The following is a 22794-nucleotide window of genomic DNA, read 5'->3' on the forward strand; positions in this document are numbered from 1 at the left end:
TTATCCTACCAACGGGACATTAAAAACTGTAATATCTTATGTTTCACGGAGTCGTGGCTGAACGAAAACAATGACAACATTCAGCTAGCGGGCTATACGCTACATCGACAGGACAGAACTGCAGACTCTGGTAAGACAAAGGGTGGCGGTCTGTGTATATTTGTAAACAACAGCTGGTGCACAAAATCAAATACTAAGGAAGTCTCGAGGTTTTGCTCGCCTGAGGTAGAGTATCTTATGATAAGCTGTAGACCACACTATTTACCAAGAGAGTTTTCATCTATATTTTTCATAGCTGTCTATTTACCACCACAAACCAATGCTGGCATTAAGATTGCACTGAATGAGTTGTACAAGGCCATTAATCAACAGGAAAACGCTCATCCAGATGCAGCGCTCCTAGTAGCCGGGGACTTTAATGCAGGGAAACTTAAATCCGTTCTACCTCATTTCTACCAGCATGTTAAATGTGCAACCAGAGGGGAAAAAACTCTAGACCACCTTTACTCCACACACAAAGACGCATACAAAGCTCTCCCTCGCCCTCCATTTGGCAAATCTGACCATAACTCTATCCTCCTGATTCCTGCTTATAAGCAAAAACTGAAGCAGGAAGCACCAGTGATTCGGCTAATAAAAAAGTGGTCAGATGACGCAGATGCTAAGCTACAGGACTGTTTTGCTAGCACAGACTGGAACATGTTCCGGGACTCTTCAGACAGCATTGAGGAGTACACCACATCAGTCACTGGCTTCATCAATAAGTGCATCGATGATGTCGTCCCCACAGTGACCGTACGTACATACCCCAACCAGAAGCCATGGATTACAGGAAACATCCGCACTGAGCTAAAGGGTAGAGCTGCCGCTTTCAAGGAACGGGACTCTAACCCGGACGCTTATAAGAAATCCCGCTATGACCTCCGACGAACCATCAAACAGGCAAAGAGTCAATACAGGTCTAAGATTGAATCATACTACACTGGCTCTGACGCTCGTCGGATGTGGCAGGGCTTGAAAACTATTACAGACTACAAAGGGAAGCACAGCCGCGAGCTGCCCAGTGACACAAGCCTACCAGACGAGCTAAACCACTTCTATGCTCGCTTCGAGGCAAGCAACACTGAAGCATGCACGAGAGCACCAGCTGTTCCGGACGACTATGTGATCACGCTCTCCGTAGCCGATGTGAGTAAGACTTTTAAGCAGGTCAACATTCACAAGGCCGCAGGGCCAGACGGATTACCAGGACGTGTACTCCGAGCATGTGCTGACCAACTGGCAAGTGTCTTCACTGACATTTTCAACATGTCCCTGACTGAGTCTGTAATACCAACATGTTTCAAGCAGACCACCATAGTCCCCGTGCCCAAGAACTCTAAGATAACCTGCCTAAATGACTACCGACCCGTAGCACTGACGTCTGTAGCCATGAAGTGCTTTGAAAGACTGGTCATGGCTCACATCAACAGCATAATCCCAGAAACCCTAGACCCACTCCAATTTGCATACCGCCCCAACAGATCCACAGATGATGCAATCTCTATCGCACTCCACACTGCCCTTTCCCACCTGGACAAGAGGAACACCTACGTGAGAATGCTATTCATTGACTACAGCTCAGCATTCAACACCATAGTGCCCTCTAAGCTCATCACTAAGCTAAGGATCCTGGGACTAAACACCTCCCTCTGCAACTGGATCCTGGACTTCCTGACGGGCCGCCCCCAGGTGGTAAGGGTAGGTAACAACACATCTGCCACACTGATCCTCAACACGGGGGCCCCTCAGGGGTGCGTGCTCAGTCCCCTCCTGTACTCTCTGTTCACCCATGACTGCATGGCCAGGCACGACTCCAACACCATCATTAAGTTTGCCGACGACACAACAGTGGTAGGCCTGATCACCGACAACGATGAGACAGCCTATAGGGAGGAGGTCAGAGATCTGGCCGTGTGGTGCCAGGACAACAACCTCTCCCTCAACGTGACCAAGACAAAGGAGATGATTGTGGACTACAGGAAAAAAAAGAGGACTGAGCACGCCCCCATTCTCATCGACGGGGCTGTAGTGGAACAGGTTGAGAGCTTCAAGTTCCTTGGTGTCCACATCACCAACGAACTATCATGGTCCAAACACACCAAGACAGTCGTGAAGAGGGCACGACAAAGCCTATTCCCCCTCAGGAGACTAAAAAGATTTGGCATGGGTCCTCAGATCCTCAAAAAATTCTACAGCTGCACCATCGAGAGCATCCTGACTGGTTGCATCACCGCCTGGTATGGCAACTGCTTGGCCTCTGACCGCAAGGCACTACAGAGGGTAGTGCGTACGGCCCAGTACATCACTGGGGCAAAGCTCCCTGCCATCCAGGACCTCTATACCAGGCGGTGTCAGAGGAAGGCCCTCAAAATTGTCAAAGACTCCAGCCACCCTAGTCATAGACTGTTCTCTCTGCTACCGCACGGCAAGCGGTACCGGAGTGCCAAGTCTAGGTCCAAAAGACTTCTCAACAGCTTCTACCCCCAAGCCATAAGACTCCTGAACAGCTAATCATGGCTACCCGGACTATTTGCACTGCCCCCCCCCACCCCATCCTTTTTACGCTGCTGCTACTCTGTTAAGTATTTATGCATAGTCACTTTAACTCTACCCACATGTACATATTACCTCAACTACCTCAACTAGCCGGTGCCCCCGCACATTGACTATGCAACGGTACCCCCCTGTATATATAGCCTCCCTACTGTCACTTTATTTTACTGTATATATAGCCTCCCTACTGTCACTTTATTTTACTTCTGCTCTTTTTTTCTCAACACTTTTTTGTTGTTGTTTTATTCTTACTTTTTTGTTTAAAATAAATGCACTGTTGGTTAAGGGCTGTAAGTAAGCATTTCACTGTAATGTCTGCACCTGTTGTATTCGGCGCATGTGACCAATAACATTTGATTTGATTTGATTTGATTTGTCTAGACAGTGGTAATCATAGTTCATATTTTATTCATAAAGTGCATTTCTTCAGCCAGGCTGGGCTCTGCTCTATAGAGATCAGAATATGCGGGTGTGTTTCTCAGGGTGCACTCACACGCTGGTAGTAGCCCTTTACACCCATATACGGGTTGAAAATGGAAGATTTGGGCACTGATAAGCACCTAAGTTGGATAGCAGTGGCTGTACAGTAACATGCTATACATGACGTCAGAGCTCAGGGTCTCCACTTCACAGCGCTGTATGGGTTTTGACTGACAGCCGTTCTGAACTTGAACACTGCGCACGACAAGAAGTTGCCCCTATCCCTCCTGCTAATTGGGCTACTTTTGCGCATTTCTTTTTCTCTGAGTGAGGGAAATGCTGTAAATTACGAGGACTCAATGTATTTTTAAAATATGAGACGTTGAGGATTATAATAAATACTGCTTTGATGTCATACAAGCGAGCCAAACACCCGTGAGTCCAAATGTGCACTTCACATTTCCATATCACAAAACTCATGTAATATACAGATGCTGCCCATGTATCTGAATGCACTCATGACTCCATTCTATGTTCACCAAAATTACGATCTGCTTCTCTGAATTGCCTAGTGAAAGCCTAACACTGTAAGATCGTATACTGAACAAAAATATAAATGCAACATGTAAAGTGTTGGTCCCATGTTTCATGAGCTACTGAGTGGCGCAGTGGTCTAAGGCACTGCATCGCAGTGCTAACTGTGCCACTAGAGATCCTGGTTCGAATCCAGGCTCTGTCGCAGCCGGCCGCGACCGGGAGACTCATGGGCGGCGCACAATTGGCCCAGCATCGTCCAGGGTAGGGGAGGGAATGGCCGGCAGGGATGTAGCTCAGTTGATAGAGCATGGCGTTTGCAACGCCAGGGTTGTGGGTTCGTTTCCCAGGGGGGGCCAGTATAATTTTTTTTATTTAAAAAAATATATATATATATATGTATTCACTAACTGTAAGTCACTCTGGATAAGAGCGTCTGCTAAATGACTAAAATGTAAATGTAAATGTAATGAGCTGAAATAAAATATCCCAGAAATTTTACAAATGCATAAAAACCTTTTCTCTCTCAAATTTTGTGCACAAATTTGTTTACCTCCCTGTTAGTGAACATTTCTCCTTTGCCAAGATAATCCATCCACCTGACAGATGTGGCATAACAAGAAGATGTGCTGGGGACAATAAAAGGCCACTTTAAAATGTTCCGATTTGTCACACAACAGAATGCCACAGATGTCTCAAGTTTTGAGGGAGCGTGCAATTGGCATGCTGACTGCAGGAATGTCCACCAGAGCTGTTGCCAGAGAATTGAATGTTAATTTCACTACCATAAACCGACTCCAACGTTGTTTTAGAGAATTAGGCAGTGCGTCCAACCGGCCTTACAACCGCAGACCATGTGTAACCGCGCCAGCCCAGGACCTCCACATCCGGCTTGAGACCAGCCACTCGGACAGCTGATGAAACTGAGGAGTATTTCTGTCTGTAATAAAGCCCTTTTGTGGGGAAAAACTCATTCTGATTGGCTAGGCCTGAGCAGGAGCGCAGCCATGGGTGGGCCTGGGAGGGCATAGGCACACCCACTTTGAAGCCAGGCCCACCCATGGCTGCGCTCCTGCTCAGTCATGTGAAATCCATAGATTAGGGCCTAATTGATTTATTTCAATTGATTGATTTCCTTATATGAACTGTAACTCAGTAAAATCATTGAAATTGTGGCATATTGCATTTATATTTTTGTTCAGTATATTTTACAATTTAGCTAGTCATGTTGGCAATAGAACAGCTTTCAAATGATCCCCACCTGACCCAGATTAATAATGGACTGTTTTTGGATTGCGTAAACAACGACAGTAATTGTGTAATTTTTTAGGTTGCACCTACCCCAAATTTTACAAGAATATTCTTATCATGTTGCTGAATGTGTCCAGAGTATTTTCGTTATCAGCAAATGCGGCGAAAAAGTACAGTAAATGTAAAATGCACATAAAATCAACAGTGTAGTGTTTGGATTCAGCCTTGTGTCAGGTGAACTGTTGTGTCCTTACCTTTTAGTCTGATAATTTTCCCATAAACTCCAAACTGTTCCCTTTTTAATTGCTACCATGGTTATGCATATGCTTTCCATATTTATTTTGTAAGAAACATTTCAATTTAGCTCTATATAGGCCAATTCCCGCGAGTGAAGGGGGTTAAGGGAGATAAAGGTTCTCGTAAAGGTTTTACTGTCCCTGCATGGTCTGTTAAAAAAGAAAATGCACTTTATCCTCTTTTGGTCTGAGAATGTTATTCTCAGTGATGTCTTTCTCAGCATTCTACTTGAGAAGCAACAGTGGATGGATTGTGAAAGTTCCAGTGCATTTTTAGAACTGTGTGTTCTACTCAAAGTGTTGATTCTGATTAAAGTTATATGGTTCTACTCATTCTAACTATGTATGATCTCTTCCCAGGAATATGTTCCAGAGCGGTGTGTGCTGTAGTGTGTACAGTAGAGTTTTAATATAGTAAGATGTTGTCTGTGTGTGTCTATGAGTTTCTGTACCAGAGTGGTGTGTGCTATATAGGTAACTGCCAAAATAATGGAAACACTGAGGGATACAGTGTATTGAGAGCAGGTGCTTCCACACAGGTGTGGTTCCTGAGTTAATGAAGCAATTAACATCCCATCATGCTTAGGGTTATTATTTTGGCCATTATTTTGTCTACCATGCCTATGCCCCCATAGGATGACAATGTCCCATCCACAGGGCACGAGTGGTCATTGAATGGTTAGATGAGCATGAAAACGATGTAAACCATATGCCATGACCATCTCAGTCACCAGATCTCAACCCAATTTAACACTTATGGGAGATTCATACCCCAAAAAAAATGTTTATCGTGGAAGGATGGTGTCGTGTCCCTTCAATAGAGTTCCAGACACTTGTAGAATCTATGCCACGGTGCATTGAAGCTGTTCTGGTTCGTGGTGGCCCAACGCCCTATTAAGACACTTTATGTTGGTGTTTCCTTTATTTTGGCAGTAACCGTTATCTTCTACATCAGTGATTCTCAACTGGTTTTGCCTTAGGACCCAAATTAAACCAGGTTGTCTCAGTCGCAACCAAATATAGATTTTTTTTGTTGCCACAATGCAATCTGGAAAACAATTTGTAATGCTATATTGATAGTAAATACAGCAATTATATGTCAAGGGAACAACATTCCCACCTTTTCCATTGTCAATAATTCCATATTGCTCATATTCTTGATGAAGAATGTTAATAAGCTCACTGGTAGTCGTTTAGGTTCAGACACCCGCGACACATTCAATACCTTCCGTGACCCAAATTTGGCTCGCGACACACCAGTTGAAAATCTCTGTTTTACAATATATAAATCTTTGCTGTATGTTTCTATACAGGACTATGAGTTCCTGTACCAGAGTGGTGTGTGCTGTATCTTCGGCCCCAGGACCAGAATCCCTCAGGCTTCAGTGGAGGTGATCGACAACATTGAGAAGAGCCTGGACAAGATCCGCCAGGCCATGTAGACAGACTGCTGACAAACAATATATCTCAAGAATATAGTATACTATGGCTCAGTGTGTGTCCATACACAGCCATGGGGGAAAAACTGCAAACGTAGGGGTGTGATATCTGCTCAGGATGATAGAATAGAGCAATGAGATTGTGAAATTCTGCCCAAATCACCACCATAATATACAGTTTAGTTTACATATCTGTCGGTCTTCACTAGCGTTTCTCAATCCATTCTTGGGGGACACCCCTATTCAGCTACTAGGACTTGGTGATTGGTTGCGTACAGTAAGTGCTGGGCTAGAACAAAATATGCTCTTTCTGAGAGGTCCCCCAGGAATAGATTGGTCAACACTGATATAGACAGATGCTTGTGAAAATTGAAAATATATTAGTGTAAAGTCTGCATTGGATATTATGGTAGAACAAGGAGATTGTGAAATATTCCTAATTACTTTTTGAAGTGATCCATACTATCATGTTAAGCCACTGGACTTTGGTCTGTTGTGATTAAAAATAATAATGTGATTTGTTTCATGTTAAAGCTTCCATGCTTCAGATGAGGTATTACATTTGATAAATAAGATCAATAACTTTAACAAAACGTATTTTGATTACTTTTTAATTCATGTTTTTACTGCTGGCTATTCTGCAAAGTCTCCCTAATACCTTGTGCATAGTATCCTGAAGATACCTTATTACCTTTATTTATCCAGGTAGGCTATTGAGAAGTTGAGAACACATTCTCGTTTAACAATAAAAACCTGCCGATGGGATAGTCATTTGGCATATAAATCAATAGTCTCACACGGTGGCGTGTATTCATGGATGCCAAGAGAAGCCAGGCTTTCCCCAAAAATGGACCAAGAAAAAAACATTAAAATAATGTATTTTGTCTCTCGTTTCATAATTTTCCTTCAATTTGCAAGAGGCAGAATGTATCTCACTGGAGAAAGCATCCGAGCGAGCGAAACAGCGCCCCCTCTGTCTCTGTATGTGTAGCCCATCTATCTGATGCTGTCTGGTCAAAAAGAGTATAATGTTGTTTCTGCCCGTAGCATTGAATGCAAGGGAAACAAGCAAGCATTTGGCCTTCCTTGATAAAATAATTATACAAAAGTAGCCATCCAGCGTTGAGCTAAACTGAGCGAGCTCCACTGTGAATGGTCCTGGCACACCACAAAAAGTGGACAGACCTTTTTTACATGCTACGCGCTTCAGCACTCAACGATCCCGTTCTGTGAGCTTGTGTGGCCTACCACTTCGCGGCTGAGCTGTTGTTGCTCCTAGACGTTTCCACTTCACAATAACAACCCTTACAGTTGACCGGGGCAGCTCTAGCAGGGCAGAGATTTGACAAACTGACTTGTTGGAAAGGTGGCATTCTATGACAGTGCCAAGTTGAAGGTCACTGAGCTCTTCAGTAAGGCCATTCTACTGCCAATGTTTGTCTATGGAGATTGCATGGCTGTGTGCTCGATTTAATACACCCGTCAGCAACGAGTGTGGCTGAAATAGCCGAATCCTCTAATTTGAAGGGGTGTCCACATACTTTTGTATATATAGTGTAGCTTACGTTGATTGGAATAAATCGTTTTTGGAATCTTTTAGTTGTCACTGTAATAAACTAAGCATAGGTGATTTGATGATGTTGAAGTTGAAATGGTGCTGGAATAGTGGAGGCAGCTCCTGTTTCCTGTGTGACTTGCGGTAAATCTCCGGTGTTTTTTTAAATATTTAAATTTTTGTATTACCTGGTGTTCTAGATCAATAGTTGTTTAGTAGTCCGAAAATCTCGGAAACATTAACTTGATTGACCATGTAACTGTTTGTCACATGCAATATGCTTTGTGGACTCCACCGGACGGATGTTGCTCTCCGGTTTTGTGATGCCACTGTATCTTCTTATTGTCTTGGCCTTAGGCCTATATATCACAGGAGCAAGGCATATGAACTAACAGGTTATAGAGCAAACAACGCAATTATCACAACACATACAGTAAGCTTTTTTTTCCAGGCTTGGCTTCCTTGTTCTGTGTGACAATGTGAAACCTAACAGACCCTTTATCCCCAGAACTCGCCCTCAGACAAATAGTAATGACTAAATTCAATATATAGATAATGGAAACCGGAACGAATCATAACTGCAGATACGCAAGAGCAGCTCTGATAACATGTAAATCACTCATTATGTCACTATGGGTTAGAGATTTGCAGTTCTCAAGCTCTCAAGTTAGAGAGACTAACTGATGATGGAAGGTCAGAGGTATCAGATCAGACATGTTTGACTTAATACATAGTGGGCCGTTGATGGCTACATTATATATTTCGTCAGATGGCTTTTGCCTTTATGTACAGTCTTTTGTATTATCTTTATCTTATTAAAAAACCCATCTGCTGGAGCTTTTTTTATTATTTTTATTTCACCTTTATTTAACCAGGTAAGCCAGTTGAGAACAAGTTCTCATTTACATCTGCGACCTGGCCAAGATAAAGCAAAGCAGTGCGATAAAAACAACAACACAGAGTTACATATGGGGTAAAACAAAACATAAAGTCAAAAATACAAACAGAAAATATATATACAGTGTGTGCGAATGTAGTAAGTTATGGAGGTAAGGCAATAAATAGACCATAGTGCAAAATGGTTACCATTTCGTATTAACACTGGAATGATAGATGTGCAAAAGATGATGTGCAAATAGAGATACTGGGATGCAAATTAGCAAAATAAATAACAATATGGGGATGAGGTAGTTGTGTGGGCTAATTTCAGAATGGCTGTGTACAGGTGCAGTGATCGGTAAGCTGCTCTGACAACTGACGCTTAAAGTTAGTGAGGGAGATAAGAGTCTCCAGCTTCAGAGATTTTTGCAGTTCGTTCCAGTCATTGGCAGCAGAGAACTGGAAGGAATGGCGGCCAAAGGAGGTGTTGGCTTTGGGGATGACCAGTGAGATATACCTGCTGGAGCGCAGACTACGGGTGGGTGTTGCTATGGTGACCAGTGAGCTAAGGTAAGACGGGGATTTGCCTAGCAGTGATTTATAGATGACCTGGAGCCAGTGGGTTTGGCGACGAATATGTAGTGAGGGCCAGCCAACAAGAGCGTACAGGTCACAATGGTGGGTAGTATATGGGGCTTTGGTGACAAAATGGATGGCACTGTGATAGACTACATCCAATTTGCTGAGTAGAGTGTTGGAAGCTATTTTGTAAATGACATCGCCGAAGTCAAGGATCAGTAGGATAGTCAGTTTTACGAGGGCATGTTTGGCAGCATGAGTGAAGGAGGCTTTGTTGCGAAATAGGAAGCCGATTCTAGATCTAACTTTTGATTGGATATGCTTAATGTGAGTCTGGAAGGAGAGTTTACAGTCTAACCAGACACCTAGGTATTTGTAGTTGTCCACATGCTCTAGGTCAGACCCGCCGAGAGTAGTGATTCTAGTCGGGTGGGCGGGTGCAAGCAGCGTTCGGTTGAAGAGCATGCATTTAGTTTTACTAGTGTTTAAGAGCAGTTGGAGGCTACGGAAGGAGTGTTGTATGGCATTGAAGCTCGTTTGGAGGTTTGTTAACACAGTGTCCAATGAAGGGCCAGATGTATACAAAATGGTGTCGTCCGCATAGAGGTGGATCCGAGCTTCACCAGCAGCAAGAGCAACATCATTGATATACACAGAGAATAGAGTCGGCCCGAGAATTGAACCCTGTGGCACCCCCATAGAGACGGCCAGAGGTCCAGACAACAGGCCCTCCGATTTGACACAAAGAACTCTATCTGAGTGCACAGTACTGTCTTTTATCGATCGCGGTTATAATATCGTTTAGGACCTTGAGCGTGGCTGAGGTGCACCCATGACCAGCTCGGAAACCGGATTGCATAGCGGAGAAGGTACGGTGGGATTCGAAATGGTTGGTGATCTGTTTGTTAACTTGGCTTTCAAATATTTTCGAAAGGCAGGGCAGGATGGATATAGGTCTGTAACAGTTTGGATCTAGAGTGTCACCCCCTTTGAAGAGGGGGATGACCGCAGCAGAGCATGGGGGGCATGGGCAAGTTGCAGCGGAGGGTGCAGAGCTTGTGGCTGGGGTAGTGGTAGCCAGGTGGAAAGCATGGCCAGCCGTAGCAAAATGCTTGTTGAAATTCTCGATTATTGTAGATTTATCGGTGGTGACAGTGTTTCCTAGCCTCAGTGCAGTGGGCAGTTGGGAGGAGGTGCTCTTATTTTCCATGGACTTTACAGTGTCCCAAAACTTTTTGGAGTTAGTGCTACAGGATGCAAATTTCTGTTTGAAAAAGCTAGCCTTTGCTTTCCTAACTGATTGTGTATATTGGTTCCTGACTTCCCTGAAAAGTTGCATATCGCAGGGGCTGTTCGATGCTAATGCAGTAGGCCACAGGATGTTTTTGTGCTGGTCAAGGGCAGTCAAGTCTGAGGAGAACCAGGGGCTATATTGAATGGGGCATGCTTATTTAAGATTGAGAGGAAAGCACTTTTAAAGAACAACCAGGCATCCTCTACTGACGGAATGAGGTCAATATCCATCCAGGATACCCGGGCCAGGTCAATTAGAAAGGCCTGCTCGCTAAAGTGTTTTAGGGAGCGTTTGACAGTGATGAGGGGTGGTCGTTTGACCGCGGACCCATTACGGACGCAGGCAATAAGGCAGTGATCACTGAGATCCTGGTTGAAGACAACGGAGGTGTATTTAGAGGGTAAATTTGTCAGGATGATATCTATGAGGGTGCCCATGTTTACAGATTTAGGGTTGTACCTGGTAGGTTCGTTGATCATTTGTGTGAGATTGAGGGCGTCTAGTTTAGATTGTAGGTTGGCCGGAGTGTTAAGCATATCCCAGTTTAGGTCACCAAGCAGTACGAACTCTGAGGATAGATGGGGGGCAATCAGTTCACATATGGTGTCCAGGGCACAGCTCGGATTCAACCGGCTTATTGGAATAAGAGTTGAGTGCTATGGAGACTGATTATATTCGCTGACTGCCGTTGACTTGCGTAAGCTCACGTCTCTGCTCTTAACAACAAAAAGCTCAACAGCTCTTTCTTTCTCTCTGTCCATCCCCACAAAGCCACAGTCAATCACCATCCAGAAACAACACAAAGCCCTTAGTGATGACCACTAACCCCTATACTCAGTACCCCAAGGCACTTCTGTAACTTGATCTGAAAATATTAGAATGAACTATTATCAGTGTGTGAGGGGGATGCGGAGCTACTAGCATATTGGTTATTCCTACCCATTCATTTCAAGTACCTAGGAGGTGGGAGCTAGGGGTTATTTCTGTACAGGGCCACAGTAGCAAAATGGTTGTTTGTTGTGTCCGAGGATGACCTCCATGTTTTCCTTTGTATCTCTTCATGCCTGAGCCCTCTTGGAGTTAGCCTATCATAGATAGATAGCTATCAAAGACAAGTATATTTTTCTACATGTGATTCTGCCCTGAGGTTCGCTGACATGGGTAATGAATGAAATAATAAAGTGTTTAACTTTAAACTGAGGCTCTCCCTTCCTTTTATCTGTGTTGTGGTCTTTCTCTCTGTCTTATACACACACTCAGTCACTTTCTCCCTCTTTCTTTCTCTCTAGTGTAATTAGATGCAGGATTAGAACTGTGTTTAAAAAATAAATACAATTATTGAACCTTTTTATCCAGCCGAGTCAATTAAGAACAAATTCTTATTTACAATGACTGCCTGGTGTTGACGAAAGCCAAGATAGTACTGGAAAGTAAATCCTCCCATGAAGCCGTGGCCAGTGAAGCATGTCTTATGGAAAGCTTAGGAAAGCTTTCAACAGTCAATATTCCTAATACCAGCCGTTTGATGCCACGTTCTCAGGTGCTGTCTTGGTATTGATCTGCCTTCACATGATAAATCTGTCTTAACCGGTTGGCTGGCTGACAGGGTGAGACTGGGGCAGGGTGAGACTGCAGAATGGCCTCCAGTTGACAGCTGAGTGAAGGAGGGATGGGAGGGTTGGATAGATGGGTGAGGGAGTCATGGTGATCTCGTTATATAAAATATGTTTTAGTCACGGCACCAGCCAAGCATGTCAAAGTTTTCAACAGTCAATATTCCTAATGCCAGCCATTTGGTGCCACATTCTCAGAGGCTGTCTTGGTATTGATCTGCCGTCACATGATAAATCTGGATCTTCCGGGTAGAAGAGCCATGGTGCATGGTGGAGGAGAGTGAGATAGGTTATGGCTGAATGGAGGGAGGGGTCAGGAGTGTTTGAGGCCTAATTGAAGAAGGGGTGAGATGTGGGATACGGGAGGGGGTAAGTTGTGAAGAATGGTTGAGGGAGGTGTGACGGTTGTGTGAGGAGTAAGATAAATGGGTGAGTGTTGCAAAAGGGGTCTTACAGTATATAATGCCTGTTGTTCTAGTCAGATCAGCATGACCACCCAGTGGGCCTCATTATGATTTCCATGCTATTTATTCATCCAAGCAGGGCCTGAGAGGAGAACAGCATGAGAGCAGCATGGAGGGGGGATTTCTCTGCTCTGAAGGTGACTGTTTTTATTTGAAAGAAATGGCTGCAATCTCCATGACACTATGGCTTCATCTCAATAGTCTACAGTGGATTCCTCTCCATGACATTAGGGCTGCATCTCAATAGTCTATAGTGGATTCCTCTCCATGACACTATGGCTCCATCTTAATAGTCTATAGTGGATTCCTCTCCTTGTGGATTTTTCTCTCTTCTTCAGGAATTTGCCAATGTCCCAAAATCTGTCTCAAGCCATAAATTGCCTACATTGCTGATCCGCCATAAAAGCAGTGACAGTGCTATGTATAATTTCACCCTTTTAGTCTGTCCTTGTAAGATGTCTTCAGTAAACCTAAACACACCCACACTTCATAAGTCTGAGATGAACAGTGTCAGATAAACCCATTTTCCCACATAAAGTGTTGTTCAATGTTATAGATTTCACATTGAGATTAAACGTAACACGTTTAAGTGGTATACAAGGCTGAGGGGATAGCCAGTGAGAGAAAAGTGACAGTTGGGGAGTGGCTGTTGGAGAGAGTGGCAATCATCTTCCTCTGTGTGAATTTTAACTGCCACTCTCCCTAGCCAGCCAGCTCAACAGCGGTGTGAAACCCTGCCATGTCATTGCTTGGACATATCCAGATCACTAAATAATGGACGGTAATGTCTTCAGCCAGACAAGACAAGATGCTCTGTCACGTCAATACACTTTTTATTGACTAGCCTTAATAGAAAAGTAACGGGGTGTTTCTTAAAATGCCCAGCGACAGTAACAGAGGAAGAGGAAGAGAGAGGCCCAACTCGGCTGAAAATCTGTCTCCCTCCAGCAGGTGGCGTTTTTTCATTGTTTCACCCAACACGCAAGGACTCTTTGTATGGAGGTCAACGAGAAAGTGTGGAATTTGGTCAACATAAAAGTTAATGGCTTATTTGCTGTGTGAGGTTTATTTGATCGAATAGAAGTTTCGTAATGATTAAGTTGTTACGAGTGTACTGATATAAGTAGGACACGTGACATCCCGGCAACTTTGAGAAAAAAACACTTTATATCGGAGTTGTCTCGAGATGGCTATGCATATTCATGCAATGAAGCTAGTTGCATAGCATCTCTCTCCATTGAATACAGGTGGTTGAAGTCAAAAACCCTCATCGAATATTCAAAAAACAATTACAATAATGAGATGTATCCACCAATCCAAAGAAAAAATAGGTGGGCGCTACGGTAGACTGCCCGCCGTGCCGCTTTGTGGACAACAACTCCCATTGTTAGGGCGGAGAGACATGTATGTTTCTTGTCAGTATAGCCATAATCTTTAACAGTAATAATGGTTGAGTGTGAGGATGACATCACCTCTTCTCCAAAGACTGAAATATTTCCCCCATCTTTTCGATTTTGTGTGAATGTATACGTGTTTCTCTTAGAGTTAAAGCGCTGTTTTCAGTCATACAGTATTCCATATCCATTTAATTGAGCTTCTCCAGGCATTTTTATCTCAGTAATGTCTTATGTACATATCTTATGTAATGTCTTCCTGAAACATGTCAATGGCACCTCTTAATTAAATTAACGAGCTTCTCACCTAATAAAAGATCCCAATTAGTCACACCAATTAGCACTTTCGCATAATTTCTCTCCAGTTGGCACCTATGTAGTCTTGCTTGCCAGACACATGGCGGATGCCGAGAATAGCACACATCAAATATGCCAACCGTTGTTTTACGATATTTTTCCCCCTCTATTTCAGTCCGGTCTCTGACTTACTCCATCCAGAGAGGATTGTGGGTAGTGAGAGGCAAACATCCATGTCAACAGTTATAGAGACAACCTTCAAATGTTAAAATGGTTCAGTCAAGTGAAAACTGTGCCCTCTGAAACATCAATCTGACCTCGCTTTTTAACATCTTTGTAGGCATGACAGAAAAGAGGTTCTAAAATAAATGGGTTACAGGTTTTTTTTAAAGAAGAGAAGAATTAGCTGTACCAGATAAAGAAAACCTTGCGTGTGTGTGTGTGCATGCGTAGTTTAGAATATATTTTGTATATTTTATACATTTTTCAAATGGAAACAGAATGTATTTGATTTAACATATATGTTAGAGCGAAGAACGTCCTTGGTCAGAAAGAATAATCATCACTCCACAAAATGATGGTGCCAACGCCAGTGTTTTATTTTTCTATAATGAAAATTGTATTTCTGCTAATTTCCTTTGAGCAGTAAAATGAGCAGGAACAGAAAGCTACATCAGAGAAACACAACAGATTTAAATAAATGACTGTTTGAATTGTTTCCGCATCAATTATGCAAATATCAACCAATCTGCCTGTCTGGATAAATCATTTTCTAACCATTTATATTCAGAGCATCAACAAACATACGTTTCATTGAGCAGCTAGAGGTTTTATGAACCATTAACTTTGTCTTATGTCTGTCTCCATTAGTTAACATTAGATGATAATATTGGAAATATAATCAATATGGCCCAGTTATAAAATAGCCCACACTAAGAGCCAATAATTCATCAATAAATTGACTGTCCTCCTCACACTGTAGCATTGTCTGTCTGTCTCTGTAGGAGCATCAATGATATACATGCTGCCACCGCAACCCTTATAAGCATATTATCCATGTTTTGTAGGTAAAGGTAGACTCAGCGATATGACGTAGATGTAGAAAGCAAACCGCATAATGGGTCAACTAAGAGCTCAACTTCTCCGCTGTTTTGGTCCCGTGGCTACCACGCTGTGAACCGTGTGAAGTGAACCCGTGCATATTTTTTATATTTTTTATTTTTTATTTAACCTTTATTTAACTAGGCAAGTCAATTAAGAACAAATTCTTATTTACAATGACGGCCTACACCGGCCAAACCCGGACAATGCTGGGCCAATTGTGCGCTGCCCTATGGGCCTCCCAATCACGTCCGGTTGTGATACAGCCTGGAATCGAACCAGGGGGTCTGTAGTGACGCCTCAAGCACTGAGATGCAGTGCCTTAGACCGCAGTGCCACTCGGGAGCAAATGCACAGATACTGTGTGTGACTGTGTGAGAGCGAAGTCTTGCATCTCACTCATCTCAATATCTGCGGTGCTGCTCGTGGCACCGTTATTTCACTGAGTCTACCTTTAAATGGGGATGTAGTCTGGCGCTTGAAAGTTGAAACACTGTTTTTGTCTAGATTCTTGTCAACATTTGATTTTTTTAAATCGAATGTGGGCATTAAAGGGGATAAAAGTGGTTTGCAGTCAAACAGGACGTCACATTCCACACAATTGAACATAACATCTAAAAAAGTGAACAGGTTTTTGTTATGGCTTTGCAGTAAGGGAGTCAACCATAGCAATGCTATAAGGAAACTGAATAATTTTGAGAAGCCTCTCATGCTTTCATGAATCAAGCTTGCTTCATCCTGCAACAACCCATTGTTTACAAATGGCTAGTAGCAGAGGCTTCCGTAGCCTGGCGTCCTTCTTCAACCAAACCTAAACTATTCGGTTTCACCAAAATAAAGTTTACCCGCAACAGAGGCACATCCAATATCTCTAGCAACAACACTTAAGATTTGCTGGGTTGAATATGTCCTTTAAAACATGTTTTTTACGCCTCTGTTCTGCCATTATAATCCATTGTAGACCAATCAATTTCAATCAATTTTATTTTATATAGCCCTTCTTACATCAGCTAATATCTCGAAGTGCTGTACAGAAACCCAGCCTAAAACCCCAAACAGCTAGTAATGCAGGACCAGGCTACTATGTAATGTTCCACTTCTACAGGCGGAAAATGGGAGACCCTGGATAAAAACGTGTTTTAAATGTTTATTTTATATTAAAGGACACATTCAACTCGATGAATCGAAAGTATTGTTCCTAGGGATATTGGATATGCCTCTGTTGACGGGAAACCTCTGTTACGGAAGCTTCCGCAATGAGCCATCTGTAAACAATGGCTCGTTGCGGGACGAAGCAAGAATCAAGCTTTATTCTAGAATACAATGGGAATTTGCACTACAATGCTGATCTTCGGCTTTATGGATTGAATCCAGCCCTTAGTCAATAAATGTTGGTTTGCAAGTACACAGTGTGCTGGAGTCACTTCAACCAAAGTTCTTCATTTTTCCTTCTCTGATACATACACCTGTTGTAAAATGTGTACTTCAGGTGTGTCAAAGGGATCTTTACTTGAGTTGCAAAATTCAAAGATGGTTTTGGGGATGTGAATTGTGTCCTTTATCAGTTCAAAACATTACTCATAGTGATGCTAGGTGATTCAAATGTCCACATCTGAAACAGTCTAATTCAGATAATGCATGTCATAACAAGATGCCCAGCGCTTCAAGCCTCCTCCTCAACACTCTCTAGTTCTCTCCCCACCTGCAAAATGTCAGTCATCTTGCACCATAGGCTATACTTGTCTGTCCATAACTCATGTAAACAAGTAGCTTACTTGCTCTATCCGCACTTATTGGTGAAGTAATTTAATAAGCTAAATGTAAAAAGCTGAAGGATTACTTTATCCTATCCCAGGTATTCCTTAAAGAGGTGGGGTTTCAAGTGTCTCCGGAAGGTGGTGAGTGACTCCGCTGTCCTGGCATCGTGAGGGAGCTTGTTCCACCATTGGGGTGCCAGAGCAGCGAACAGTTTTGACTGGGCTGAGCGGGAACTGTGCTTCCGCAGAGGTAGGGGGGCCAGCAGGCCAGTGGTGGATGAACGCAATGCCCTCGTTTGGGTGTAGGGACTTAACCCTAGTTGCTCCAGGGTCACTGTTGATAACCCTAGTTGCTCCAGGGTCGCTGTTCACCCTCTCCGAGGGTGTCTCACATTTCCAATTCACACATGCGTATTAATAAACACTTGTACATGTGTGAAATAGGACAAATATAAGCACCCATCAAATTAGCCTGACAACTGAAGCGAGTAAAGTGGGCTTTTGTAACACTGAGGACATGAAGGGTCAAAATGAAATAATAACAACATTATTTGTGTATATATATATTTATTTTTTTACATGTATTCATTCCCTGAAGGTTTAGAAATACGATCTAATGATTGTGACATTTAAACTTCTGGTTCCATAACAATAATGTCATTGTATTTTTCAAACAGTGCTTTAAAAAGAGTACGAAGAGTGAAGTTATTTAGTATATAACACTTAAGACAACACTGGGGGTGAGGACATTGACAAACCAGTGATAGCAGAAATGAATAATCTATAGATATGAAGACGCTTACATAATAACTACATTCCAAAAACCAGATCTGCTGAATACCACAGGACTGTATTCACAATAAGGTTCCAAACTATACATACCATGGTTGCATGACAAGCTTGACAACATTATTTGGGGTCATATTGCCCACTCCACTAGACATGGGAAATAGGTTATATCTTATCTTAATGAAGCATGGAGCTCCTAAACTACCGGTATGTACATATCTGTAGGAACTCAGATGCATCACCTATGACATTAGTGTACTGTCTATGGCACAGCCCGCTCTACTAGATGCATGAAATCCCCATCATCAATCCATGGTGGCCCACCCAGAGGAGCCTCAGCAGGCTCCGCTCGCAGGCCTGGCTGACTGCTCCTTAGCATGATAGCATCCTATATAAAAGTGCCTGCTAAATGACTAAAATGTAAATGTAATAGATAAGTGTCTCAAGACAAATATAATATATGATAATAATATATAATAATACAGTATAATATATAATATATGCCATTTAGCAGATGCTTTTATCCAAAAGGACTTACAGTCACAGTAAAGTGGGTTTGCCAAGCTACACGGCCATGGGGATATTAAAAGGAAATATGAACAGACACCCAATTCATCCGCCACAAATTCAGATTCCGTCCGACCTCAACGATGACTTTTCAACCCCCTTAATGGCTGGCAGGTGACCTTTGAGGCTGGGCTGGGATCCACCCTGAGCACTAGAAGCATCCGTTTCTCCATCCTCTCCTCTCCTCTCCTCATGGGATCAGTCCTGAGCACAGAAGCCTCTGGCTGCGTCTGAAATGGCACCCTACACTCTTAGAAAAAAGGTGCTATCTAGAACCTAAAACAGTTCTTAGGCTGTCCCCATAGAAGAACCCTTTGAATAAACCTTTTTGGTTGCAGGTAGAAGCCTTTTGGTTCCATGTAGAACCCTTTCCACAGAGGGTTCTGCATGGAATCCAAAATGCTTCTACTTGGAACCAAAAAGGGTTTGCCTTTGGGGACAGCCGAAGAAGCCTTTTGGAGCCCTTTTTTCTAAGAGTGTATTCCCTCTTTAGTGCAGGGCCCATATGGCTCTACATAGGGGATAGGGTGGACCCAGCCTAAGTGTCTCCATCCATCCTCTCCTCCATGGGAATACGGTCACTTCCTTCCTCTGCATTGATCAATGACAGCTGTGTTTCTCTAAAGAAAACAGCCCACCTACTGTACGCTCCGTCCATTCAAACCTTATACTGTCTATGATTCCCTATTGGCTATACTGTAGTATATTGTCAATCCTCTTCACCTTGGCAGCCAATTGGCTTGGGAACCAATCCAGAAATCCTCTCATTGGTTGCCATTTTTCACTTACATCAATGAAGTTAAAGATACAGTAGTGCAAACACACCCTCTTTCATTGAACCTTCAATAGAGGATTTTATATTACCATGCAAATTATGTTGCACACACCAGTTGTGCTTATTAAAGTATAATTTATGTCTTTATGTAAAATATATTTTCATGCCAACAGCAATTGATTCAGGCTTATAACAATAAAATCATAGATATTGGTCTTAGCTCGTTGATGGCACAGCCGTTTAAAATTATATACTATATGATGTACTTTCTCATGACAATCTATCAATCCTCATCCAGTCAGGGTCTAAATGACCATAAAAATTCACCATTGTCTCTAAAAGATTTAGTCAATTCAGCTACCTGTGAAACCTCATCTCATCACCGACGCTCACGGATATTGGGCGATCGCCCCCCCCCCCCCCCCCCCCCCTCCCTAGGCCTTCCTATTGACTGTCGGAGGAGTTTAACCTGGTCTCCATCTCCCGGCTCTTCCCAGTGGACAACTTATCCTCAGTGGTCCTCCCAAACACCGTGGCCACCACCTTCTCCTCCTTCTCTGTCCGGCTGCCGTCACACACCAGGTAGATGTCGTTGTCCGTGATGTTGTTCCTGGTGCTGGAGGCGCGGCATGCATTGGATCTACCACACAGCTGCTTCACCTCCTGCTTGAAGGTCTTGCTGAAGATATAGTAGATCAGGGGGTTGTAAAAAGTGGAGGACTTGGCGAACAGGCAGGGCAGCATGGCCACCTCTGGGGTGATGAACTCACTGCCCCTGATGACAGACACCAGGCTCACCATACCATATGGAGCCCATGATAAGATGAAGCCCAGGCTGATCAGGACCGCTATCTGTAAGATAAAGGAAACACTGTGAGAATGGGCAGGCAGAGAAAACTATCTGAGACAGAGGGCAGAAAGCAAACCAGCTAAATATTCTTTGAAGACCATGCAGTTGAAACGTTGTTGAATCCATATCTTCAGTTAAAATCAGATTTGGACACTGCCTGAAACAGGATCTTGAACGCTGGGATTTACTTTCTCTTTCTTTGGGCGGAAGAATTAACACTGTTAAAATGAATGTATTACCTATGTTTTTATACTTATTTCATTGTATTCCTATCTTTCTGACAAAATATTTTTTTATCTCCATAGATAAACTGATATCTGCTTTTATCTGGCACAAGAAAGAAAAACCCTTGGATACGTAAGAGCGTATTGCAGAGATCACGCCCCCAGGGTGGCCTAGCACTTCCGAACGTTCAATATTATTACTGGGCAGCTAATACAGTGCCTTGCAAAAGTATTCATCCCCCTTGGCGTTTTTCCTATTTTATTGCATTACAACCTGTCATTTAAATTGATTTTTATTTGGATTTCATGTAATGGACATACACAAAATAGTCAAAATTGGTGAAGTGAAATGAAAAAAAACTTGTTTCAAAAAAGTATAAAAAAATAAATAACGGAAAAGTGGTGCGTGCATATGTATTCACCCCCTTTGCTATGAAGCCCCTAAATAAGATCTGGTGCAACCAATTACCTTCAGAAGTCACATAATTAGTTAAATAAAGTCCACCTGTGTGTAATCTAAGTGTCACATGATCTCAGTATATATACACCTGTTCTGCAACACCACTAAGCAAGGGGCAACACCAAGCAAGCGGCACCATGAAGACCAAGGAGCTCTCCAAACAGGTCAGGGACAAAGTTGTGGAGAAGTACAGATCAGGGTTGGGTTATAAAAAAATATCAGAAACTTTGAACATCCCACAGAGCACCATTAAATCCATTATTAAAAAATTGAAAGAGTATGGTACCACAACAAACCTGCCAAGAGAGGGCCGCCAACGAAAACAAACGGACCAGGCAAGGAGGGCACTAATCAGAGAGGCAACAAAGAGACCAAAGATAACCCTGAAGGTGCTGCAAAGCTCCACAGCGGAGATTGGAGTATCTGTCCATAGGACCACTTTAAGCCATACACTCCACAGAGATGGGCTTTACGGAAGAGTGGCCAGAAAAAAGCCATTGCTTAAAGAAAAAAATAAGCAAACACGTTTGGTGTTCGCCAAAAGGCATGTGGGAGACTCCCCAAACATATGGATGAAGGTACTCTGGTCAGATGAGACGAAAATTGAGCTTGTTGGCCATCAAGGAAAACGCTATGTCTGGCGCAAACCCAACACCTCTCATCACCCTGAAAACACCATCCCCACAGTGAAGCATGGTGGTGGCAGCATCATGCTGTTGGGATGTTTTTCCATCGGCAGGGACTGGGAAACTGGTCAGAATTGAAGGAATGATGGATGGCGCTAAATACAGGGCAATTCTTGAGGGAAACCTGTTTCAGTCTTCCAGAGATTTGAGACTGGGACGGCGGTTCACCTTCCAGCAGTACTGCTAAAGCAACACTTGAGTGGTTTAAGGGGAAACATTTAAATGACTTGGAATGGCCTCAATCCAATTGAGAATCTGTGGTATGACTTAAAGATTGCTGTACACCAGCGGAACCCATCCAAATTGAAGGAGCGGGAGCAGTTTTGCCTTGAAGAATGGGCAAAAATCCCAGTGGCTAGAAGTGCCAAGCTTATAGAGACATACCCCAAGAGACTTGCAGCTGTAATTGCTGCAAAGGAGGCTCTACAAAGTATTGACTTTGGATGGGTGAATAGTTATGCACGCTCAAGTTTTCTGTTTTTTTGTCTTATTTCTTGTTTGTTTCAAAATAAAAAATATTTTGTATCTTCAAAGTGGTAGGCATGTTGTGTAAATCAAATGAAACAAACCCCCCAAAAATCCATTTTAATTCCAGGTTGTAAGGCAACAAAATAGGAAAAGTGCCAAGCGGGGTGAAAACTTTCGCAAGCCACTGTATAAGATTCGTTCTATATTGGATGACATAAATCCCAGATATTACAGGCCCGAAATGGTTGACCTTGGAGATTTCATCCTGTGGCCCCAGGTGATCGTTTGGTCTCAGTGAATTTTCAACTTCTGCCACGTTATTAAAGAACCATACATTCTCTCCATCATTATTAGACCGGGCGTTTCATATCTGGTCTGGAAAAGGGATCTCCTCACTGAACAACTTGTACATTGATATGGATTTTGCATCTTTTGAACAGTTAGTACAAAAGTTCAATATTCCTAGATCCCATTTCTTTAGATACCTACAATTGCGTAGTTTTGTAT

At 42.9% G+C, this 22794-nt stretch overlaps 2 protein-coding genes across 2 annotated transcripts in view; one reads left to right on the forward strand and one right to left on the reverse strand.

Annotated features, from left to right (window-relative positions):
- mmut (methylmalonyl CoA mutase) overlaps positions 1–6538 on the forward strand; it is a gene marked incomplete at both ends in the record, with an annotated part of 67656 nt that extends 61118 nt beyond the window's left edge. The window contains 1 exon segment of the mRNA XM_084149159.1: positions 6410–6538. Coding sequence (XP_084005285.1) covers positions 6410–6538 — 129 coding nt within the window.
- A 13494-nt stretch (positions 6539–20032) lies between these two features.
- opn8b (opsin 8, group member b) overlaps positions 20033–22794 on the reverse strand; it is a 34760-nt gene continuing 31998 nt past the window's right edge. Inside the window, exon 4 of the mRNA XM_084148987.1 lies at positions 20033–20451. Coding sequence (XP_084005113.1) covers positions 20044–20451 — 408 coding nt within the window. The 3' untranslated portion in view covers positions 20033–20043. The remainder of the gene's footprint in view (positions 20452–22794) is intronic.

The sequence above is a fragment of the Coregonus lavaretus genome, assembly GCF_964263955.1.
Source record: "Coregonus lavaretus genome assembly, chromosome: 31".
Lineage (NCBI taxonomy): Eukaryota > Metazoa > Chordata > Actinopteri > Salmoniformes > Salmonidae > Coregonus > Coregonus lavaretus.